The following is a 21607-nucleotide window of genomic DNA, read 5'->3' as shown; positions in this document are numbered from 1 at the left end:
TATTTAAATTCTGAATTCATCAAAACAAATACTCATTGTCCATTTGCTGGCTAATACCCAAACTCCACTTGATCCCATGGGAATTTTCCATACTTATTTTTCACTTAATGCTAATGGTGTTTTGGTTTTGCCATGAAACTGCAAATATATTGAATTTGAGCAACTCTTGCCTATCCAAGGGTTCTTGAAGCTTATGACTTTCTTCCAAGCTCTACAGCTTCTGCTTGAAACTCAGCGTGGATTTTACAAATACATGCAAACCAAAATAACTTGTGATGTTTTTGAAGCACGCCCCCTCTTCTGCAAGTGAGACTAGTTAGTTTGCCTTGATTTTGGTTCTGCTTTCTTGAGTGTAATCAGATGTATTTTTGATTGTATCCAAAATGGGAAATTTTTTCCATTACCCTTTTTTATTTAGCATTTTATCTTCAACGCTAGTATGCTTCTTGCATATTGGTGGAAATGGCTGATGCAGTAACAGGAGGGTGAAGGTGCTGGTAGAGGTCTCTCAAAACCAGTTGGGCAACATCATGCCTGCTGTTTTCAGGCAGTAGATCTTTCTTCCACAGATCTTTGCAATCACTGGGCAGCGCCTACCATCAAGATATGGCAGGAATAGCTCAATTTTATAAATGTAAAAAACTGTAAGGAAGATATGAGCATGTAGGTACCACGCAGAGGGGTTTGGAGATCCACCAGCCAGCTTGAGGAGCGGGCTTAACAACACCAGTGTTGCTATTGCAACAGCAAGAGTAATAATAGTAACAGCAGTAGTAGCTCAGCTACTCTTTCTATATATTGCTCTCGGGAGCTCTTTCAAAACCCAAGGCAGCCCTTTCCAGCCATCGTCACTGCCTCTCTCGGTGTTTTCCGTCCCCAGCTTGCCTCAACCCTTGGATAGCATCCATGGATAACGAAGCCTTGACTTTCTAATCGTGCATGAACTCGAGCGCGCCATGCAATTTTGTTATTAAATGCTGAAAGCGAAATGGCCCTCACTCCCCTAAGCTATGAATCAAATCTGAATCTGGCTCCCGATTCTTAAATTTTTACAGGAAGACTAATGGGACACGGGAAGGTACGCACCTTTCTTATGAAGATGGATGATGAGTGTGGGTTGCTGTGGGCAGTAACGGGTGACGTCTGGAGCAGTGGCCAGGCTTTCAGAGAACGCAGTCATTGCATTGCAAAGGTTTTCTGTGGTTATCTTTTTTCTCTGAAACTAGTTGTGGTCCCATGAGCTGGAAGTGAGGAAAACTCATTCACCTCACGGATCTGTGTGCTTGATGCGGAAAAAAACCCCCTTGAGCTCTGCAAAAACTCTGCACGCTATTTAAAAAAAGAATCTCCGGAATTCTCCAGGAGTCTCTATAGTGCGTGAAGAAGCATTAATGGTTACTTTTCCTTGTCCTTGAGATAAATATCTGGGGGTTTTTGTGCTTTATATTAGATTGGTGCTACAAATAAATGAATTTAAGCCAGCAAAAGTAATAAATTAACCTTTAAAGTGAAGTCAACGTGTACTACAGATAGAATCCTGTTGAAGCTGGTGATACTGATAATGATCAATAGCCTGAGAATTAGATTTTTTTTTCTCTTTAGGCCCTAAGTATTATTTTGCATATTCCAACATTTTGGTGATCCCTTTGCCATATACAGCATGTATGCCATGATAGGAGCTGCAGAAATGCATGACTATATCAGCCCCGAACGGCCGGCCAGTGTTTTCCAAAGAAAATGTCATTTTGCCCACCTGTGGGCATACGATCTTGCAGCACTCTAATAATGTTAGGAAGCGGTTTACTCCATTTGGATTTCTTCCATGTGGATTTCTCCCGTGTATTGATTCCATTGCAGCTACCCTCCCTGGCATCTTTCCCACAGCGCGTCGAGGAGATTGCACAGGAAAAATCTGCTTTTGCCTATTTGCTGCTTTTCTATAAATAAAATGCTGTCTATATGAAGAGCCCGTGCAAGCTTTTTTTTGTCTTGGCGGTGTTAGGGGCTTTCGGTTTCTTCCTCTCGACGTGAATCTGGCTGCGCAGCCTGGCACCGGGCTGCTTTTCCGTGCTTCTTGCCTCTGCCTTAGCGAGCGAGCGCGTTCGGGAGTCTCTCCGCGGTGCGTTTATAGTTCCACGTAAATTATGGAGTAGAAGCTGCTCCTCGCGACAGCGGTTTTGTCTTTTGGGGACTGACGTTAGATCCCGTCGGCAGGAGGTAGGGTCGTGTAATCCCTTGGCAGCTTGCTTTGAGTATTCTTGCAAAGATTCGAGGCTAACTTTGGTATCTGACGTACAAATTTAGATGGTCTTAAGGCCGAGGAGAACCAGTCGGCTGTTGCTCTCACTCTTGCAGAGCACCATCCATAGAAGCCAAGCCAGTAATTGCTACATTTTAGGGATGGCATAGCACTGAGCATTGGCAAGATCCCTTAATTGTCTGCTCCCCAGTTTGGGGACAGAAGCAGCTTTTTAGTGGCTGAGAATATTTGCAATTCAGTACTGTTTCTGTGGCTTTTCTCTGCGTCGTATTGGTAAGCAGATAAAACAGACCTGATCCAATAAGGTGAAATGTTTGCAAAGAAAACGTACGGCAAGATGCAACTTAAATAATGGCCACGGGTCAAAGCAATTTTCCATTTGATAATGGCTGTGTTATTCATGGATGAGTGTTCTCGGGGATTAGTTCCTCCATGAAAATGAACAGAATTACTCCATGGTTTTCCTGCGTGGGTTTAGGACCTAAATCTTCTTGTTTTTAAGGCAAAAACCTGGAGAAAATTTTGCCAGGAAGTGTAATATGTGAAAGAAAGTTCACATTGAGCTTAGTGCACCACTTCTGGACTCTGTGTTGATAAGCTGCTAAGAAAATTAAAGAACTGAAAGCTCATATGGGCAAAAGTTGCTTTTGAGCTTTTTCTGAGGGTATATGCTCCCTTTCATAACGTGTTTCTTTAATTTGTCTTCAAGTTGTAGGACTCTGGTGTTTTTATTCATAGTTTAATAGAGACACCAAATTATAAAATGGGTTTGAGCAAATGGGTTCCTATTTAAAATGGTCTTTTTCTTTTTTTAATTTTTGTCTTGCAGATGGGAAGGTTGAAGTGACAAAAGAGGGTGTAAAGCTGTGCACCATGGGACCTGGCAAAGTATTTGGGGAACTGGCCATCCTCTACAACTGCACCCGGACAGCAACTGTCAAAAGTAAGTTTATTTTCAAACTTACATATGGAATTCCTTAAGATTTTAATATTAGGCTGCTTATTTCTAATTAGTGGGCTGCATAAATATGCATATATGAAACTATATAAAAATACTTCAGCTTTTTTCATCTGATAGTATGACTATGATAGTACTGAACCAAAGTTTAGTACTTAGAAGTGTATTTCATTTCTTGGACCTTGGCAGAGCTTCCGTTCACTCTCCTGGCTTGAAGATGTTTTGTTTCAGTTGATTTTCTGCTGTCAGTTGCCCTCAATACTGCTTTCCCCTGGAAGAACTTAGTCTCCCAGGAATGAGCAGAGGAACATTTTTCATACACAATGAAATAAAAGTGAAGAGAGCTTTTCTTTTCAGGCTCTTGTTTATTCAACTTGGAAGACTTTGGTTTGATTCGTTACCCTGCCGTAGACTTTCTCTAGGTCCCAAGTAGCTTCTTCCAGGAAAAGAGAGGATGTCTACCAATATTAGCCTGGGGAAGCTAGTTAGCTCTCTAATCGATAAAAAAGAGAGTGAGTCTTTGTTAGGCAGCTACCCTAAAATACCATTCTCTAGAGGAGACTGTGTCTGTCTCTGGTGGTGGATTTCCCTGTTGGACATCTCTGTTGGACTTCTAAATCCTCAGTTTTCCTCAAGTGAAACGGAGACTAATAGCAGTTTTGAACATCTCAAGCATGTTTGATGTCCGTAAGTATTGCAAATTGTCAAGAACTCACCACTTGTGGATCCAGGCTGGGAGGGCAATGTAAGGGAGCTATACTATAAGGCTGCAGATCTTGGAAACCAGTATAGTTTTCCGTGAAAAGTTGAAGCATGGCTGAGTTTGCCTGCAGTCTCCATGTTGCATTCATAATCTGCTGCATACTCTCAGGCCACCTGTAGCGATGAACGAGAAATGGTCTGGGTGGGTAGAAGTCACAAAAACACGGGTTGCACAGTATGTGGAAGGAAGTCGTGTTACCGTGTATAACAGAAATATATTTTCATTTAAATTCCGCCTATAAAGAATTGAGAATCGGGAGGCGTGGTATCACAGTTTTTGACCTTGAGATCAAGAGCTCCCAATGACATCTTAAGCAGATAGGTTTTATGAGAGATGGTAAATAGTTCTGTGGTTTAAAGACACTGTAGTGGAGTTTGAAGAAAGCAAATGGGATAGATTATGAGAATAATACAGAGACACCAAAGTACTATCAAAATGAGGCACAAATCCCTGTTTGGAAGAAAAAGTCTTTTAAAGATATTTAATTAAAAAAAAACATAGAAGTAAGAGAAGAAATAGGCAGAAGTATCAAGACAGGAAAAGCTAACTGGATGTTCTTGCAAAGAACATGCAGTTCTCCATAATCCTAAAGAACTTGACTGAGCTCAGTATTCCTAATGAACTTGACTGAGGAACTCTGTTTTCACATGTGTAAACTTTGTCTCCTTAAAAGCACTGTTTGTTTAATGCAGGTTAGCCCCTGGCTAACCCGTAAGTAGTTCATGGACAGCTCAGTTTATACTTGTGAGTAATCCGTCATCCCAGACACCGGAGTTTTTGTTAGGTGTGACAAGTGTGCACGTTGCACAAGGCCACAGCACCGGAGACCTCAGGACTGCTTCCGCCACGGTGTATTAGACTGCTCTTTGATGAGACACTTGATGTCCCCGCCTGTTAGTCTGCTGGGGACTCAAAGAGGACCATGGCTGCAAAGTGGAGGCAGGTATTGATCTACTCTGTCCTGCCCATACCTGCCTTCCCTGTAGGTGCATTATCCACGTAGAGGTATAGCCTGTTTTTCTGAGTAAAATTTGCAGGGTTGGTGGTGAAGATGAATTCACATGAGCCTCAAGTTCATGTTATGATACAGTTAAAGGAAATGGGAAGGAAAAGGAAAAGAGGGGAGATTCTGGATTCCTGGGGAGAGAAATGAGAGATCATTGCAAGGTTTATTTTGAGAGGTGTAAACAGTTGATAATCGTAATGAAAATAGACACTTAGTCAACCTTAATGCTGGAGGTGGTCAAGGGGCATCAAGGGGCATCACCCACCTGTCATTTACAGAAGCACTTTAAGGCAGGAGTTCCCAGTTTTCATGAGATGGATTTCCACCACCTTTAGAGTGTCAGAAGCTGCCTGCCACTACTTCATTACCAGGACTTTAAGCATTTCTTTTTTTAAAAAAATGAGGTTCTAGTGAAGACTGAAGGAAGGATGCATTACGGTACTGCAAAGCTCGACAGTGCCTTTGGGCCATGCTGATGTGTCAGCCGTGTTGACATCGCTTTGCTCTAATTGCTTTGTGTGTGTACTCTTGCTTTGGCTTTGTAAATACTGTTTTTAGTGTTCCAGCATTTGTCTACATTGGCTCTTGCTCGCTCTGTAGGAGACTATATTTAATGGCATAAATCATTTTAGAAAGTACTTTGTCTTTTAAAAGTAATTTAAGAGACTTTGGATTTTAATTACTCTTATCTGACTCCTTCTTGGTTCATTTTGACCCCTTTTAATGAGAGACAGCACAGGTCTTCTGAAAGCCTCTTCTCAGAGAATTATTACAATATTTTTGCAGTCTGTATTATTACGGTCTTAAGTAAAAGCAGTACAAGGCTCCGAGAAGAAACCAACTCTGAACATCTAAGGGTTCCTCTTGATCTTGGTGAGGGAGGTAGGAGCACATCTCCTGAAAAGTGGCTTCATGTTTAAGACAGCTACTGAAAAGTTTTTGACATCTAATTATTGGGGGCTAATTCTGAAGCTTTTGTTTTCCATTTCTAAATGTTACTGCAAGAAGGCTCTTTGTTTTTTTCTTTTCCTCCTGATTAAGACTTTTCACTCTCTTGCTCCAAGTAAGTCCTTGTCACGGCTCTGTGCTGTTGCTCACGCCTCCACTTCTGTTACGTTTACAGCTAAGTGCAAATCAGCGGCTGGATTTTTCCTTCATCTGGGAGTTGAGGCTCTCAAACAGCCAAATGGGAAAATCAGAGGTTGCTCACTGCTTGGAGGAGACTTGCAGACTTTGTGTACCCTGATTCCAACAAATAATTTTGTTCAGTGTATTAGAATAAGGTATAAGGTGACTTCACTTATTTCTTACTAAAGATGAATTATTTCACAGCTAAAATGCTGCCTCTAATCCTCTGGGAGAGCAGTATTCTCCAGATATGTCTGTTTAACTGTATTACTCAAATTGCTGTTGTCTTTTCTTTGAGGAAACAAATTTAATGCCTTAAAATAGCAAAAGCTGTAAATTCAGGTTTCAGATCACTCACAAATCACGTTGTTGACTCAGAGTGTGATCTGAGTACTAAAAATATGATGGATTTTGGATTTGTTGCTTTATATACGTATAGGTATACACACACACATATATACATATATATATACACTTTGGTTCTGGCTACCTATTTTCTTCCTGCCATGCGTGCAGGTCAACACTAGGCTGAACGCTAACGTGAATCTTTCCTGTACACCTAAGTAGACCTAACTAAACAAAGCATTTTGTCTTGCTTTGTGCCCAGCAAAGGGGATTTTCAAGTGTGGGGATTTGCAAGATTTGAAGGAAGCAAAAAGCTATATAAAAACTTGAGTGTGTGTATTAGTAGCATTAATGGTATAGGGGACAATCTGGTAAGTCAGGGGGGAAAAAAAGAAGAAAAAGGAAAAAGTGATATCTTCCCCAGAGAATTAATATTGTATATAAACTTTTTAATTCAGCATTTGATAACCAAGAAGGTGCATTTAATAAATGAAAACTCATTCTGCACATTCAGTACTAATGTGCAGTGGTTCTCATTACTGTAAAGAATAACCTGATGAATAGCATGTAGTCTTATTAGGGGAGCACTCTGATTTTGTGAGAGGAATGGATTCCAAAATTTTATTCTCTCAGGGGCAGAATTCAGATACCAAACCTTCTCACAAAAAAAACCCTCAATAAAATGCCGCCTGCCTCAATGGAGTTACGCACAAGACGCTAGTCCAGGTTTTCGGGGAAATAATAACGAGTGGAAGAAAGAAAGCACAAACTGAAGCTATTAAACTGCAAATTATGTAAATCTTTCTTTTCCTGTTAAATCTAAGAGCGTCTCCTCAAACAAAGCGTGAGAATTGCTAAGCTGCTAATTGTGCAAAAGTCAATGCCGCGCAGCGTGTTTAAGGAAGTAGTTGGTCGATGTTGTTGCCAAGCTTGGATAAGTTTGAATTTTCCTCGTCTGCTGTTTCTGTTTTTAATGCACTCCTATGGAAATGCCTCCCTAGACTGCTAGCTGCAACCACAGAAAATACCGTAGCTTTGTGAGCAGCTTTGCGACGCTGATAATTGGCGAGGAAGAAAAAGTCAAGAGAATGCCAGTTGCCGATTAAAATTACAGAGACTCATTTCGAACCCTTGGGGAGTGATGCTGCCTCTGTATATTCTGTTCTAATAATTACGGGTGTAAAGTTTGCTCAGATCTTAAAACAGTCAAGTGCCGGCCAGAAAGCCAAAGTTAATTGTGGACTTTCGGCCGTTTGATTAAAATCTTTCTGATACGGCTTATATATGAATGTTAAATTCGTAAGCGGGAGATGATGAGGTTGCGGATCAGTCTGAAGTGCTTGGGTCCGTGCGTTGGTCCATACATCTCTCCTGAGATGCTCTCCTGAGAGCAGTCCTCACATGTGGAACTGCAGCTCTCTACACACTGATACTTTGATTATATCAGCATTGCATATTGAATGCAATTTTACTTAGAGTTTCTTGCCATATTATGGCGCACGAGCTGGCTGTAGTAGGTGGTGGCCTGGTGGGACGTGCATTTTGCATCCTAGGGTTTGTCAAGGGTTGATACATGGCCCGCTAGCACAGTAGCAATCGGATTCCCCAGGAATCGGATACGTCCATAGTGCTCATCTCTGCTAACGGATTTGCCTTAATGACACGAATGGGGCTCGAAACTGTAATCAAGCTTCTTCTTCCCACCAGCTGTATGTCGTGGAGACCACTTGCTGAACGCTATACTGCTAAGATGAAAATATTCCTGGCTCAAGGGCTGAAATGCTAATTAATGTTATTAATTAGGGTAATTTTATGATCAAGCAGTTCTGGATGGGCAGCCACCAGTGAGAATTGCCTACGTAAAGATGTAAGGATTAAGCAGACCGGAAAATGTTTTTTCCGGGGAACACAGCAAGAGGAATTTGATTATTCCTCTAAGGGAGAGAGAGCAGGAACGAAAGTGCTGTAGAGGACAAGGGAGGAGACATAGCCGAGCACTTTTCTAACAACGCCCGAGAGGGAGTCTAATCAAAGGGAGAATAGTTGGAGATGGGAAGAGCAAAATGAAAAATTCATGCAACACCTGGGCCCACTGTCTACCCAAAACACCTCCAGGCTTATTGAACTTGATGGCAAAAATAGAAGAGCCAGTTATAGAAACGGAGCAAAAAAGAGAGGAAAAAAAAAAGAGGCAATACGGCATGATTTATCTTGTGGTGTGTTGATACCTTTTTGATGATGATTTTTTTTTTTTTTTTTTTGTAAGCAGTCGGCCATATGGTGGTGTCACATCTGCGGGAATGACCAACTATGGGAAGTTTGCGTCCAAAGTCCGGCACGATGTCTCATCCTGGCCGGTGGCGTATATATACGTACATATACGTACGTATTTTATCTTGATGCAGTCCCATTGCCTGGATCTCAAGACTTGATTCACTACATCAGTTAGAGCTGGGGGCTGCAGCAATGCTAAAAAAGAGTTTGGCCGCTGACCGCGTGCACAAATGCTTTGGGGTTTTTGCTCGCTTTGACCTTTATTTTCATGATTGTCATCAACTGAGTAGAATTCAGCCGGTTTTGAGCAGTACAACGAAGCTGAGTAAAATACTGCCAGTCAGTCAATTCAAACATTTATGGGGAAAAAGGAGGGAAAGAGCCATGTTTTGTAAGTGTGAGCGAGACCGAGGAACTTCTAGAGGAAGAAGCTGAACGGAGGAAGCTCATTCACAGGGCAGTGAGGCTGAGAAAAAGCTATTTTCACAAAAATCTTGAGGAGGGAAAGCTATCAGTCCTTTCCAACTGCACTTGCTTCTGGTAAAGAAAAAACAAATAATAAAAAACTCATAATAAATAAATAAAAAATAATATAAATAATAAATATAAATAAATACAGTAATAATGAAGACTTATTTATGAGGAAGATGCAAGCTTTGGCAATGCTTATTCCTTATTTAAAGGAATGCTTTCTCTTTCCCATTTTATGGAATAAATGTGTTTATTAATTTCCAGGATGTAGAGCTTTTCAGTTACTGGTGTAGGAAAAACTGAAGCTGGGACTGAAACAGCAGCATGTGAGGGCTTGGGGCTGCTGCCCTGTGGCTCTGTAGTCTTACAAAGCGCTGGCATTGCCTCCAGGATTTTTTTGTTTGTTTGTTTGATTTTTAGCTGTTATTATTAAAAACAAGAACTCTCTCGCACTGGCTTTCTTCTTCTTTAAATGTCTTCCTAGCTGGGGCTGTGTTTGTTATCTTTGCTGTTGAGAAAATGCACTCTTCATGTGTTTTGATGAGTGCTTTTAATTGAAAACACATGATATATGTTTAATTTTTTGCTGTGATTACCTGTCCTTAACATTCTTCTTTGCTTAGTTTGCCAGCCCTTGGCTGTTTTTAGCATTTTCCAGCTTGTTTCAGGATGTTAAATTTTGACCTTTATTTATTTATTTTTTTTTAGAGCCTTTTCCATGGCTCATTTGACTGGAATTGTTCAACTTTTGTTAAACCTTTAAAAAGAATTGTTTACCTTCCTTCCTCCCCACCCCCCATTAAACTGATTTGGGATTAACTTTCTTCCTCTGCTTACCTACCTTCCTGGAGTTTTCCCTTCGGTCCTCTTGGTTAGTTTAATACTGTTTTTACATCTATTCCATCGCTTGCAGGTGCTTCAGAAGAGAAACGTTGCTGGGACGGGACTTTGTCTGCAACGTTCATTAAACCAGCGAGAAAATAGTGATAACTTTTAGTGCCAGTTGAGCTGTTTTGCTAAGCGAAGCTGTTGCAATCTGTCTCATGGGCAGGAGCGGGAGAGAGAGAGGCCAAAGTTTTAGCAGTCTCACTGGGAATCGGTGAAACATCTAAGCTTTCTGCAAAGCCCAAGTTCGGTCAAGAACTTGAGGGCTAGCTCCAAGGTTTTGGTCTCGGCTTGCTCACTGTCCACAGCATTCAGGATGTTTTTTTAGGCTTTCCAAAAGGTGTTGGAGAGCAGTGCCTTGGAAACTTGCAGGCCGTTTAAGTTAAGAGATACCAGCTGCTGGGAATGGAGCTCGGAAGCGTTGGTGGCATCTTTGGGCACCTGGAGAAATGAAGGTTGGCAAATGCAGCCCATTAAAACTCTTGAAGAGCGTTGCTCAATATTCTCAATCTAGTAGCTCGGGAGGTTTAGCAATCACATGCAGTTATACGAAAGCCCTCCTATACAGTAAATCTGGTGTGAGTCGGGCCAAATGATGGTGTCTACCACCAGGTATCCTGGCCACCATTCAGAAAGGACCGAGTCCACTGTAGGTCCTGAGCTGTATCTGCTAAGTCTCTAGATGATGTCTTGGAGAGCCTACAGAGCCTCAGAAGGCTTTAGATGCCCACGTTCGGGTAACTGAATATAGTCCTTGCAGTCTGGCATTATATGCTGCTGTCTGACATGTTCCCATTATAGCAAATAACTCTCCTCTCTGTTTTTCTTGATATTTGCCTTTTCATTTTTCAGATTAACTGACTAAGCAATTAAAACTGACACAGCTAAACAGATTTCATAAGTGGGTTACCACTTTCTCCATGCAGCCCTCGAATAAGCAGTTAATATTAATGGCAGCTGTAAAATAATTACTTCACAAGAGCTTCATTTTCATCCCCTTTTCTTCACGTGGCTGAAAACGTTAGTGCTGCGTGAAACGATAAGGCTAGAGCGGATCCGAGCCGTGAGAAGTCTGAACTTTGCTAACGGCTCTAACCCTTTGCTTGGAGCGCAGCTTGATAAACCCGGCAATGTAGCAATGTTCTTTGCAGCCTGGATTAATTTACAGCCTCGCCGGTACATGGCCTTTTCTCAGGCTACGTCGCTTTTGGTGAACTCTCATTTTGGTGATCTTAAAGCAAAATCTCTCCCATCGGTTGGAAGGAATTTGGATATCTGAGTCAGTAGAAGGTTGGTGTAATTAATATTGCTTTTGACACCCGGTGGTAGCACCGTCATCTCCATGACTCGCCTGTTTAAGTGCCTCTAACTAAAGTTTACCAGCCAGCTAAAGGGAGCTAAAACCATTTTATGGTAATTTCTTCAGTTACTTTAAGATTTCTGATTTGCTAATTAAAGTCACTGCAGAAGAATCAGTGTTTTGCAAAATTTTGGCAGTGTTTTCTAAAAGCAGGGAAAATACTTCAGTATCAGGCTGCTTCAGGGTGTCTGTTTTTTAATATAGTCTACAAAAGAAAAGCGGTAAATAGAAAATATGGACTGTCATTATTATTTTGAGTGACGATTATAGGAATTATAGGACTGGAATATGCCAGTGCACCCTGGCTCCTAGGACAAACATAAAAAAGATCAATATCTGCTTTATTTTACATATTTCTGCATAGGTAACGATAAGGTTATCTTCTGGAAATGAAAAGTGTTTTTTTTTTTTTTTTTTTTCCTTTCCCTGTGTGTTTTCAGTAAAGCATTTTGACTCCATATTAGCTTGAAACCTGCTTTCATGCTTCCCTGGAAGGCTATTTATCAGTTTGATTTTCTTCCTCCTTCCCCTTGCACTTCATATTCTGTCACTAGCGCTACCCTTTAAAGAGCACGTAAAGGATGCCCAAATGCATCCACTGGAAGATTGGCTTTTTTTTTTTTTTTTTTTTGCTTTACAAGAGGCGGAACGGACGCTGGCAGCTTGTCCAGCTCGGTCGAGAGATGATGCAGCCCAGCTCTCCTATTTAGCATCTTTTCAAAACTGAAATCAGTGCTGTGCAATGAATAAAAGACCGGGAGCCTGTGGCAGGAGACGGAGATGTCGGACACGAGCGGGAATCGCGCAGGAGGGATGTTTGGGAGTGGGGGGAATCAGAAGCGGTTTTGCGGAGCTTGTTGTGACTGGCGGAGATGCTAAGAGTTGCCCGTCGTGAGTGGGTGGCTTGTTCCGAAGGTGGGCTCCGGGCTCCACTCGTTTTTGTTGCATGGGTGTTTTAAGCTTGCGAGGTGCTGGTGTGGCAGATGGGTACGCCATGTGCTGCGTTTCAGAGTGTTTGAGGTTTTATTTTAATATATGGAAAAACAGAATAGCTACTGAAAAACATACATCTATCTACCACCCTGCCTACATTGCTTGTACTTTTTTTTTCTTTTTTTTTTCTTTTTTGATATTCGCCATCTGTGATTGCTGGTTTGCCTTTAGGAATTCCCAGTTGGAGCTGGGTCTGTGTGTCCTATATATCTCTGTGCTCACTTAGGGACTGACACTATAGCCCAGCTCCCCAGCAGTTCCCAAAGCAAGCAGTTACGCCAGCGGCACGCAAATTGTTTGCAACCTGCTCTTCAAGGAACATAAACGCTTAGGAACGGGTAAAAGCAGCTGCTATTCTTTTTTTTTTTTTTTTTTTTCTTCCTTTCCAGATCTTCTCAGATGAATCAGAGTAGTGAGGCAGTAGTTCATCAAACCAAGAGAAGGTTTCCCCTTCCCTATAATGGAGGCAAGGTAGAAGCTATTTATGGAGAAGGCATCTCACGGTGCTTTCAGTGTAATGGCAACAAGCAGTTGTGTCTCCTGAGATCTTGCAATTGGCTCAAGCTATGTTGAAACAAAAGTTTGTTCTTTTTTTTTGATGAGCCATGTTTGTTCTGCTTACGGCGGCATTATTTTGATCGCGCTTGCGCTTTTATTCGGAGCCGTGTGATGTCTTGATTTCATGGACAGCGTTTGAAGGAGGAGTTTTTACAGAGCCCAAGTGCGGTGGAAAAATATTTAAACTTAAAACGCAGCTGTTTAGGGAAACTAGCAGTGTGTGTTAGCAAGCCTTCACCTACCATACCTTTGTGTTACTGCAGTGATTTACAGCAGTCGATTTAGCGTTATTCACTATTTTAAAATGACTATGCTTTAGTTTCTAAAGAAGAAAAATTATTGTAGCTGGCTTACACTGAAAAATTCTATTTCTCACCAAATTCATTGTCTTCCCTGCTCTTAGTGTCAAAACAGCTGACATCTTCTTTATTACAAAATATGTCTAACCATCAATCCATTTGCTAGTGGCAACTTAGTGAAAAAATATTGCAACTTTCCCGTGTGTTGTGATACCCTAAATGTAGCATTTAGTGACCAAGATTTACTGAAGATTGTAATGCTGTAAAGAAGTCTGTAATTTACTTGCACTTACCCACTGTAAAGATCTCAGGCAAAGATGGATATAATATTATTTAAGTGTCAATGTATAAAAGCACTTGGCTACAAATTAAATCAACAAAAAAGCAGATAGGCTTTTTAATAAAAAGCAACGGGTTCTCAGAATTGCAGATCTGAAAAAATTTGTTATGTTTTTATGAATTGCATCTTTTCTCTAAAAGCGATCAGAACGGGGACATTTTACTCATCTTCAGACTGCAATAAGAACTGCCCAGACCACGGACTTTGACAACTGCGTTTACTTCTCGATGCTATTTGCCAAAACCTTCACTTTTGAACTTAACTGCAATGGTTGGTTGAAACGCATGTAACGAGACTCTGGTCTCTTCAGCCTCTATCCAATACCCAGGAGAAGGAAATGAGATTAAAATAGTCTATCATATTAATTATCAGGAGGAAGATGGAGTGCATGCCCAGGGCCAGACGTATTTGGGTAGTTCTTGAGTTTTTCAGGGTATTTTGCAGCTGTCACCATAATGATGGTCGCTGTGGCCTTTACTTTCATACGACATGAACTGGACATCCTAGATTGTTGGTTTTATAGGACTTGAATTGAATTCAAATCATGTGAAGTCAGTTGAGCAGTTAAGTGTTTAAATCCAGAGATCTACACAAGGAAACAAATCTGCTGTCTTTGAAGTAGAATTGTCTTTATTCTGTTTTTATACTGTACTCTTTTATACGCTTATAGCTTATTTGCAATAGAGGACAGGCGCGGTGATTGACTAAAACTGCTAAGACACCCAGCTTGGATCCCATCTTTTTATAGTTATTTTTTTTTTTTTTTACGTGCAAAGGGTAGGGATGGATTTCTTCATGATAAAATACCAGTGCCGAGCAAGGCAACGGTTGGGAGTTTACCAAAAATTGAGGTTAAGTGATTTCTGCCAACCAGGCCATCAAGCTGCGATACCTCTCATGCAGTAAAGCGCGGAGTCACTTGGAGCAAAATTGTGTTTCCTTAAAGAGACACTATCTAGCTGATGCTCTCTAGATATCACGCCCCTGATACTAAGCATAAAAATGACATCTGTGAAACCAAGTGCTCTTACGGAAGTAGTTTGAGTATCGGAGTAGTTTGAGTTACTCCGATAATACAATGCTTTGTACAAATGTGTCTTTGAAAGTCTTTGACAGAAGAGCGTTTCCATCTGTAGAAAAGTTGAGAGCTGGTCAGCCTTCCTCACATGTGTCGTAGGATAGTTTAGCAAAACACATCTGAACTTGATCTTTTTATCTGTTTTTTCAGTGTTCTCTCTGGTTTTTGAGATGATGAGATATAGCAGAAGATGAGAAAATCCAGTGAGCTGAAAGCAAGTGACAGTGAATTCTCAAAGGACTTGTGCTGTGAATAAAATAGGACGCTGCATGGTTTGTGGTTTGATGCCTCCTTAGATGAGATGGGGATGAGTTGGAGGGAGGAACATTGGCGAGATGGAGAAAGTGGACAGGGTAATGGGAGATGTTGAAGGAAGTGTTAGAAGTTGGCTCTTTCTGTGGGTGCTGTGTCCTCACGGTGACAGTGTCTGATCTCATCGTACTGACATGTCCAAATGCCTTATAGTAGGCCAGTACTTGCCCAGATGTATCTCTCGGTGTCGGCAGCAGAGGCAGCACTGAGATGTGGCTCTTCAATCTTCCAGCCTCATCCCCTGTTCTCTTTGAGAAAATATTTTGTACCCGATTAGACACAGTAATCTCCAGGTGACAAATCTCCTGAACCACTTTGGATTTTTTTCTTCTTTCAGTTTCTTCGCTGCGTTTTTGCTTGGCTTCTTCCAGTCATTGTCTTCGTGTGGTTCTGTTGATTCTTTCTCACAGTCATTGCAAGAGACCTGGAATACAGATCTGTTGTTAGATATTCTCCAGGAAGAGTAAAGTTCACCATTGCCACGCCGTAATTAGCCTGATTGGTATCTCAGAAGGGCACTCCGCTTTGCTGTGGTCAGTCCTTCTTTGCAGGTAGCTCTTCTTCTGGATAGCTGAACCTTAATTTTGCGATTCGGGTCAGAGATGAAGAACAATCTTAATTGTATCTTGTTTTGCTTTTCACATGCCTTTGCAGGCGATGATCCAAACTCAGAATGTGATTTCCCTTTCTGACTTACTCCTCTGTGCTCACTCAGGCACTTTCAGGCCTGCATTCATTTGCTCTGCCATGTAAATAGGAGAGAAGAGATAAGCAAGAGTAGCATTTTATAGCCTCAGTGTCCATGTGACAGATTCAGCTCATAGGATCATGAAACCTTACCAACTGCCGAAAACCAGCAATTGACCTAGCCAAAGCCATAGCCTTGATGACGCATGAGAATCCAGTAAGTGCACAGCACTAACAAAGTGGATAATATGTCAGGACTTGAAGGCATTTAAAGGGATAAAGATATTCAAGTGATTGATCTAAAAAGTTTATTCTAATCCCTCGTTCTAAGAAACTTTCACAGCAGCAATTTAGCACCCTGTTTTATTGCATGTTAAGTATTTGTTTCAAGGAGTCCTTTGCTTGATACGCCTAGCAATCATCAGCTGTCACTTAGTGAGAGCTGTTCCCTTACAAACCATTAGCTTAGCTGTTATGTCATCAGATAAGGAGTTATTCTTTTCTCCACTTTCTAACTATACTTAACAAATTGTGCTACGGTCACTAAGGCTTATGAAGCAACCTGTGACACGTTCTAAGGTTGTTACTCTTCAGTGAAAAAATGTTGCTGGCTAAACTAGCAAGTATTCTCATGAGGATGTTGCGTGGTTTCCACTCTGTGATGGGCAGTTGAATCTCATCTCCTGATTTTCCAGTTTTAGTGTGCAGGAAGCTGATTATATTTAATTGCAGAGGTTAAAGTCTTGAAACCACCAAAGGCTGGAGATTCTTCACGTCTCCAGTGACCTTTTCCAGAGCTGCACCATCTTCTTGAGGAAGAAGTTTCTCTTCATGTCCAACCTGAACTTCCCAAGCCACAGCCTTTGGCTGTTGTCCTTCATCGTAAAAGTTTGGCAACGGTATCTTCTTAACTGCCTTCGCAGTGGTTGTAGGGTCAGTTCGTTCTTGCACCCATTGCTTATGCTGCTCTCCTGGCAGGAGCATTGGCTTAAGGAGCTGCAGCCGTTTCTTTGTGCTGTTGTCCACCTCCGGTTATTCGGGTACACTGCAAAGTGTCCAGTGCCACGGGAACTGGATTGGCAGCTAATCCGGGTTAACCTCTTCCCCCTAAAACAAACCAACTGCTTGCTTTTTGCATGATGATGTTCAGGTAAGCCTTAACGGGCTTCAGGTGCTCTTTTGCTCTGGACCATTAAGAGCCTGAACTTTCCTGTTTCCCTGTGGGTCACATCCTGAGCTGACCCAGTTTGCAGGGGGAGAAGATGAGGGCGTCAGAGGACCTACAGTGCTTATGCTCAGTTGTACCGCGTTTCTCATGGGGTGGGATTTTGGTTTAACTGAGAAAAAATAAATACGCCTGGGTTGAAGCACTCAGTTTCAGAGTATTGAGTTCAGATTTCCACGTTGTCCCAGTCTTTTGATGTAATTTTGAGGAAGCTTCCCTGGCCTTCAGTGCTGCTACGCACTGAATGAAACAGGGATAATATGATCGTCAGCTATTATTTACTGTGGCTGTGAGCTTTCTGGGACGAGGGCTGTTCCTGCGATAAACCAGGCACCTGTTTCATAGACTATATTTTACTGCCAGTAATAATTATTTTTATGCAGTAACTCATGGAAGTGTGTTATTGAATAAAAATCTTACGTAGCTTTGTTGATGTGACACTGTGTTTCGTTAGTAGGGTTTTTTTTTTTTTGGTACTATGACAATTATAATTGGATCATATAATTTAGTTACTGGCAAATGTAGCTATTTCATTAGCTGGTGGTTTTCAATCTGCCATTAACGACTTCTGGAAACTGCGGACACTGATGCGTCGGCAAATTTTACTCGTGATAATATGTAATGCAGTTAAGAGTATAATTAGGTAGTTATATGTGTCTGATAGTGTTTGTACTTCCATATATTCATTACAATGGAACGTATACAGCCCATTGCACGGCTGTTTTTAAAAATGCATTAACAACTGAAATCTGCTCAACCCTGTTAATAATTTTATAAGGACCTTAAAATGAAAATTAACGTGCCTCAAATCTTTTTGAATTCTGCTGGTCTTGAAAGGAAAGTATGGAAAATACTCTGTTTTTGCTGTGCTGGTAGCCCATCTATAGGAACTAGAGGGGATTCATCAGATTTTTCTCTCCAAAAGGGTTTTTCCCTTTTGTCAATAAAATCAAAATACATGCAGCACTGCAATAGCAGCTACGGATGCCCTTTGCTAGGAGCCTGACTATTTTGCCTGAAAAAAGCTGGAAAAATGCTCACTTGCGGCCAGTTGCAGATGAGCTAGCGGTGTTGAGGCAGATTGGAAGGACGCCGGAAACCCCAATGCTAGAGATGGGAAAAGTCTCTTCTTCTGTGCCGGAAATCAAGGAGGTGGTAAAGATGCAGAAACCGGATGCAATTTTAATTCCTGCAATGGAGATTATGGCTGAGAGTAGCAAGAAGGACATCTGAGATGTTTTGAGGTGGGAGGCTCAGAGGAAATTACCTCATTTGTCCTACTCCTTTTGGAAATCTTACCTTTGCTCAGTGTGCTACGTTATAGATGCTATGGTCAGAAAGAGTAATAAGAATATCATGAAACACCATTTACAAATAGGCTTTGTCTGCTTTTTGTTTTTATTTGCTTTTAGTCTGATAAAGAGCATGTGATACCAAGTTTAACCTCTGATCTCTATCCTTGAACTGCATAGGAGCAGAACCCAGTTAAGAAATAATTCCTATACTTTACAACAACAACAAAAAAAGATTTCCTATGGCTTTTGTTTTTATCTTATATTCTTAGTTAATTAACTGAGATGGATCCATCTGAGCAATAAAGGTACAGATGCTGAACTCCTCGTTTTCTGATCGGAGCCATCACGTTGGAAGAGGAGCACGATAAATGCCACTGAATTAGTATTGTGCTTCTCCATGTAGCATTTTGCCAGATCTAGGAGCGCTTCCCAGCAATCCCAAAGGAGCAAGTGGAGATGTGGTTGGTCAAGGTGACATGGGACGTTGCTCTCCCACCTTGCCCCCAACATTAACCTGCTGCTTTTGTGTTGTGCATGGTTTTGATCTCCCTGGACATAACCCCCTTGCGCAGCATCACAGCACTGGCTGTGATTGCACTATCTGCAGAAATGCTTTCTTCCCTGAACTTCCTCCATCCAGGTCCAAATTATACATCCATTTTAAAGAGTGTGCCTATGCAGCTGTAGCATCGCGGTCATTGTAGGAAGTCCTGAAGATGCCCAGTAGAGGAGGAAATCGTCTGCCCGAGGCTGTTGAGGTGCCTGGATTTGGGTGTAGCGGTGGACGGCTGTTTTTGGTGTTAGGTGAGGACGGGGCGGACCTGACGTAGTTGAGGTTGAGGAAAAATTCGCTGGAGAGTAATTAGTTATGTAAGTTACCCAACTGGATCCAATAAAAAAATACCATCTCTGGGTTTTTTTTGGATGATGCAAATTATTCTCTACAGGCTCTCGTGCTGAAATCATAGCTCTACTGACATAGCCAAAGGACATAGGTATGTAGTAGGAGCTGGGGGGGGGCAACTAGTGCCGGCCCACGTTTTAATGCTAGCAAGGGCAGCGCTGGCTGGAAGAGCAGCCGCTTTCTCCTTGCAACAAATATAATCACGTAAGATAGAGCGGAGAGCTGCCAAATGTGCGAGCGCAGCGCTCAGAGCAGCCTGATCGTCTGCGTTTGGAAGGCACGGCAAAGTTTTAACAAGGTAGCACGAGTTGAACGTGGCTCGGAAAGCAGTAGCCGCTGGTGTCATGGCTCGCCAGAGTTGCTTGTGTTGTTGGCATCCTTGCATTTGCCCAGTTGCATGTATTAAAAGAAAAAAAAAAAAGAAAAGAAAAATCCTTATCCCAAGGGCATCTGTTACAGTTTTAAGATCTAGAGGATGTGCTAGTCGCTTTGTGCCCCCAAAATGCTTTAACTGCCCAATTCCATTTTGTGGTTTTAACTTTTTCTCAGGACTTAGGTATTTCACAGTCTGATAGAAACATTGCAAAAATACTGAAGAATCAGTCTGGGTTTGGAGTGGGTTTCATTTTGGAATGTATTGCCCCATAGTCCGCACTGTTGTTCAAACTTGCCTTGCTCATCATTTTTCTAAAATTTTGTATTTTACCTCCAGGAAATAAAGGTTAAAAATGCTAAAAGTCAACCTCTTAGAACCCTCACAAAGAAATTGCCTATTTAGAATTTTATTATAATGTGGGGTTGTTTCCCAACTACTATAACTTATTTTCCTCTGAATATCTGTCAATTCAAGTTACAAATATTTCTTCAGTAATGCAAGGTGTGACCTTTACTAACCAGTGCAGAGATTGCAACTACTTAAAGACTAAGAAGCTAATTAAGACCACATCTCGAGCTAAGATTCCTACTGTAAATCCATTAATTTTTATGACTATGATAAATGTCAGTAAAGCAGTAACTGTGTTCTTCCCCTCTGTATGCAAAGCATGATAGGAAACACTGATGCAAATTTGGAGTCCAAAATGCTATGAGACATTCATACTCATGAATAATATTGCAGTTGGCTTAGCAAAAGGATAATAGTATGACTAAAGCTTTCTAATAACACTCTTATTTTCATATTCTAGGGAATGTACATTTAATGGAAAAAGCGAAGATAGCACAAGGTGGGAAAATGTACGGTGGGATTTTCCTTACTCGTCCTGTAGCTCTACCAGCGCTATAGCTCTGACCTGCAGCGCAGGGCAAAGTGAGTTGGGAGAGATGAGACTTCCTTTCTTACGTTTCTATGTTATCAAAGTAGCCCTGTTAATTCTGGTCACTCTTCTGATATTCGTGCCTTGAATAACACGAGTGAGATTTTGAGATGAAGCTGTGTGCAAAGATCCATTGGGGAAAGCTCATTCAGACTGTGTTTGCACTCTTCTCTCTTTTTTTTTTTTTTTAAGCTATTTTTGACCAGCATCCAAAGCTGAGCGTTGTACGCGTGCAGTTAATCATTTCAGAAGAGCAGTAATTGCAGAATAGCTTTTGGTTTTGTATCTATTTTTAAATTAAAAAAGTCATCATTTATTCTTACTACAGTTTCCGAGCTTGTGTAAAGTTTACATTGCAAGCAGAAGAGATGTGCGTGGCAGGGGGAAATTATTTTTATATATCTGCTGTGATTTACTGCGTGGGCACGCAGTGGATCCGCTTCCAAGCTTGCTCCAGGCTTTTGCCCGCACAAACAAGCATTTGTGCCCGTAACACGCGTGGCTTAGTTGGTGGCTGCCTGTTCTGCTTTGCACGTCCTGTGGACGCTTGAATATTTGCTCTCGTGGCTTTGGAGTCGAATCGCATTGGTGGGACGTGTTCTGGATGGCAACCAGATCTAGCAGCGTTTCCCGTTCTCTGAGGCATGGCGAATGCGTGGCGAGTTAGCACTGTGGGTACGATTTGAGGTTAAAAGAACACGTTTCTGAAAAGATTCTGGTAAGGTACAGGTTAAAACGGGTAGATGTAGGCTGACGAAACAGCATTATGAAAGCGCAAGAGGGTGCAACGCCGTTCTAGATTGTGGTTACCAGCAGAAATCTTCCTTTGCTCTTTCAATGTCTGAAGTATCTCGAAAAGGTGCCACAGCTTCCCTCCACGGACTCAATTCCTTGAGCTGCGTCTTTTTGGCCTCCACGGCCCGAGGCAGTGGTTGCCTTCCAAGCAGAGACCTCCCCGTGCCTTCATCTAGTTCACCGAAGCTGGTGTATCTTGCTTTCTGGTTTACGTATAAAAGTTCACCCATGGTTCACGGTGATGTGGTCCTGAGCCGCTGTATGGTATCACAGAAATCCTCCACTCCACCCAAAGGCTGCTGAAGTATTGATTTAAGAGGCAAAGCTGTGAGTCTGGTGCTCAAACTGGTATCTACCC

At 41.7% G+C, this 21607-nt stretch overlaps 1 protein-coding gene across 3 annotated transcripts in view; it reads left to right on the top strand.

Moving 5' to 3' along the window:
• The window catches only part of PRKG1 (protein kinase cGMP-dependent 1), a 440105-nt gene that overhangs the window by 169291 nt on the left and 249207 nt on the right, over nt 1-21607 (top strand). For all 3 annotated transcript variants that reach the window (XR_009958878.1, XM_062579493.1, XM_062579492.1), the window contains exon 3: nt 3090-3203. Coding sequence is in view for 2 of the 3 variants with exons in the window: in XM_062579493.1 (XP_062435477.1) it covers nt 3090-3203 (114 nt within the window). In the remaining variant the exon portion in view is untranslated. The remainder of the gene's footprint in view (nt 1-3089; nt 3204-21607) is intronic.

This window comes from Rhea pennata, chromosome 7 (assembly GCF_028389875.1).
Source record: "Rhea pennata isolate bPtePen1 chromosome 7, bPtePen1.pri, whole genome shotgun sequence".
In the NCBI taxonomy this organism is placed as follows: Eukaryota; Metazoa; Chordata; class Aves; order Rheiformes; family Rheidae; genus Rhea; species Rhea pennata.
Note: the sequence above shows the minus strand (reverse complement) of the source record. Positions and strands in the feature narration are given on the sequence as shown.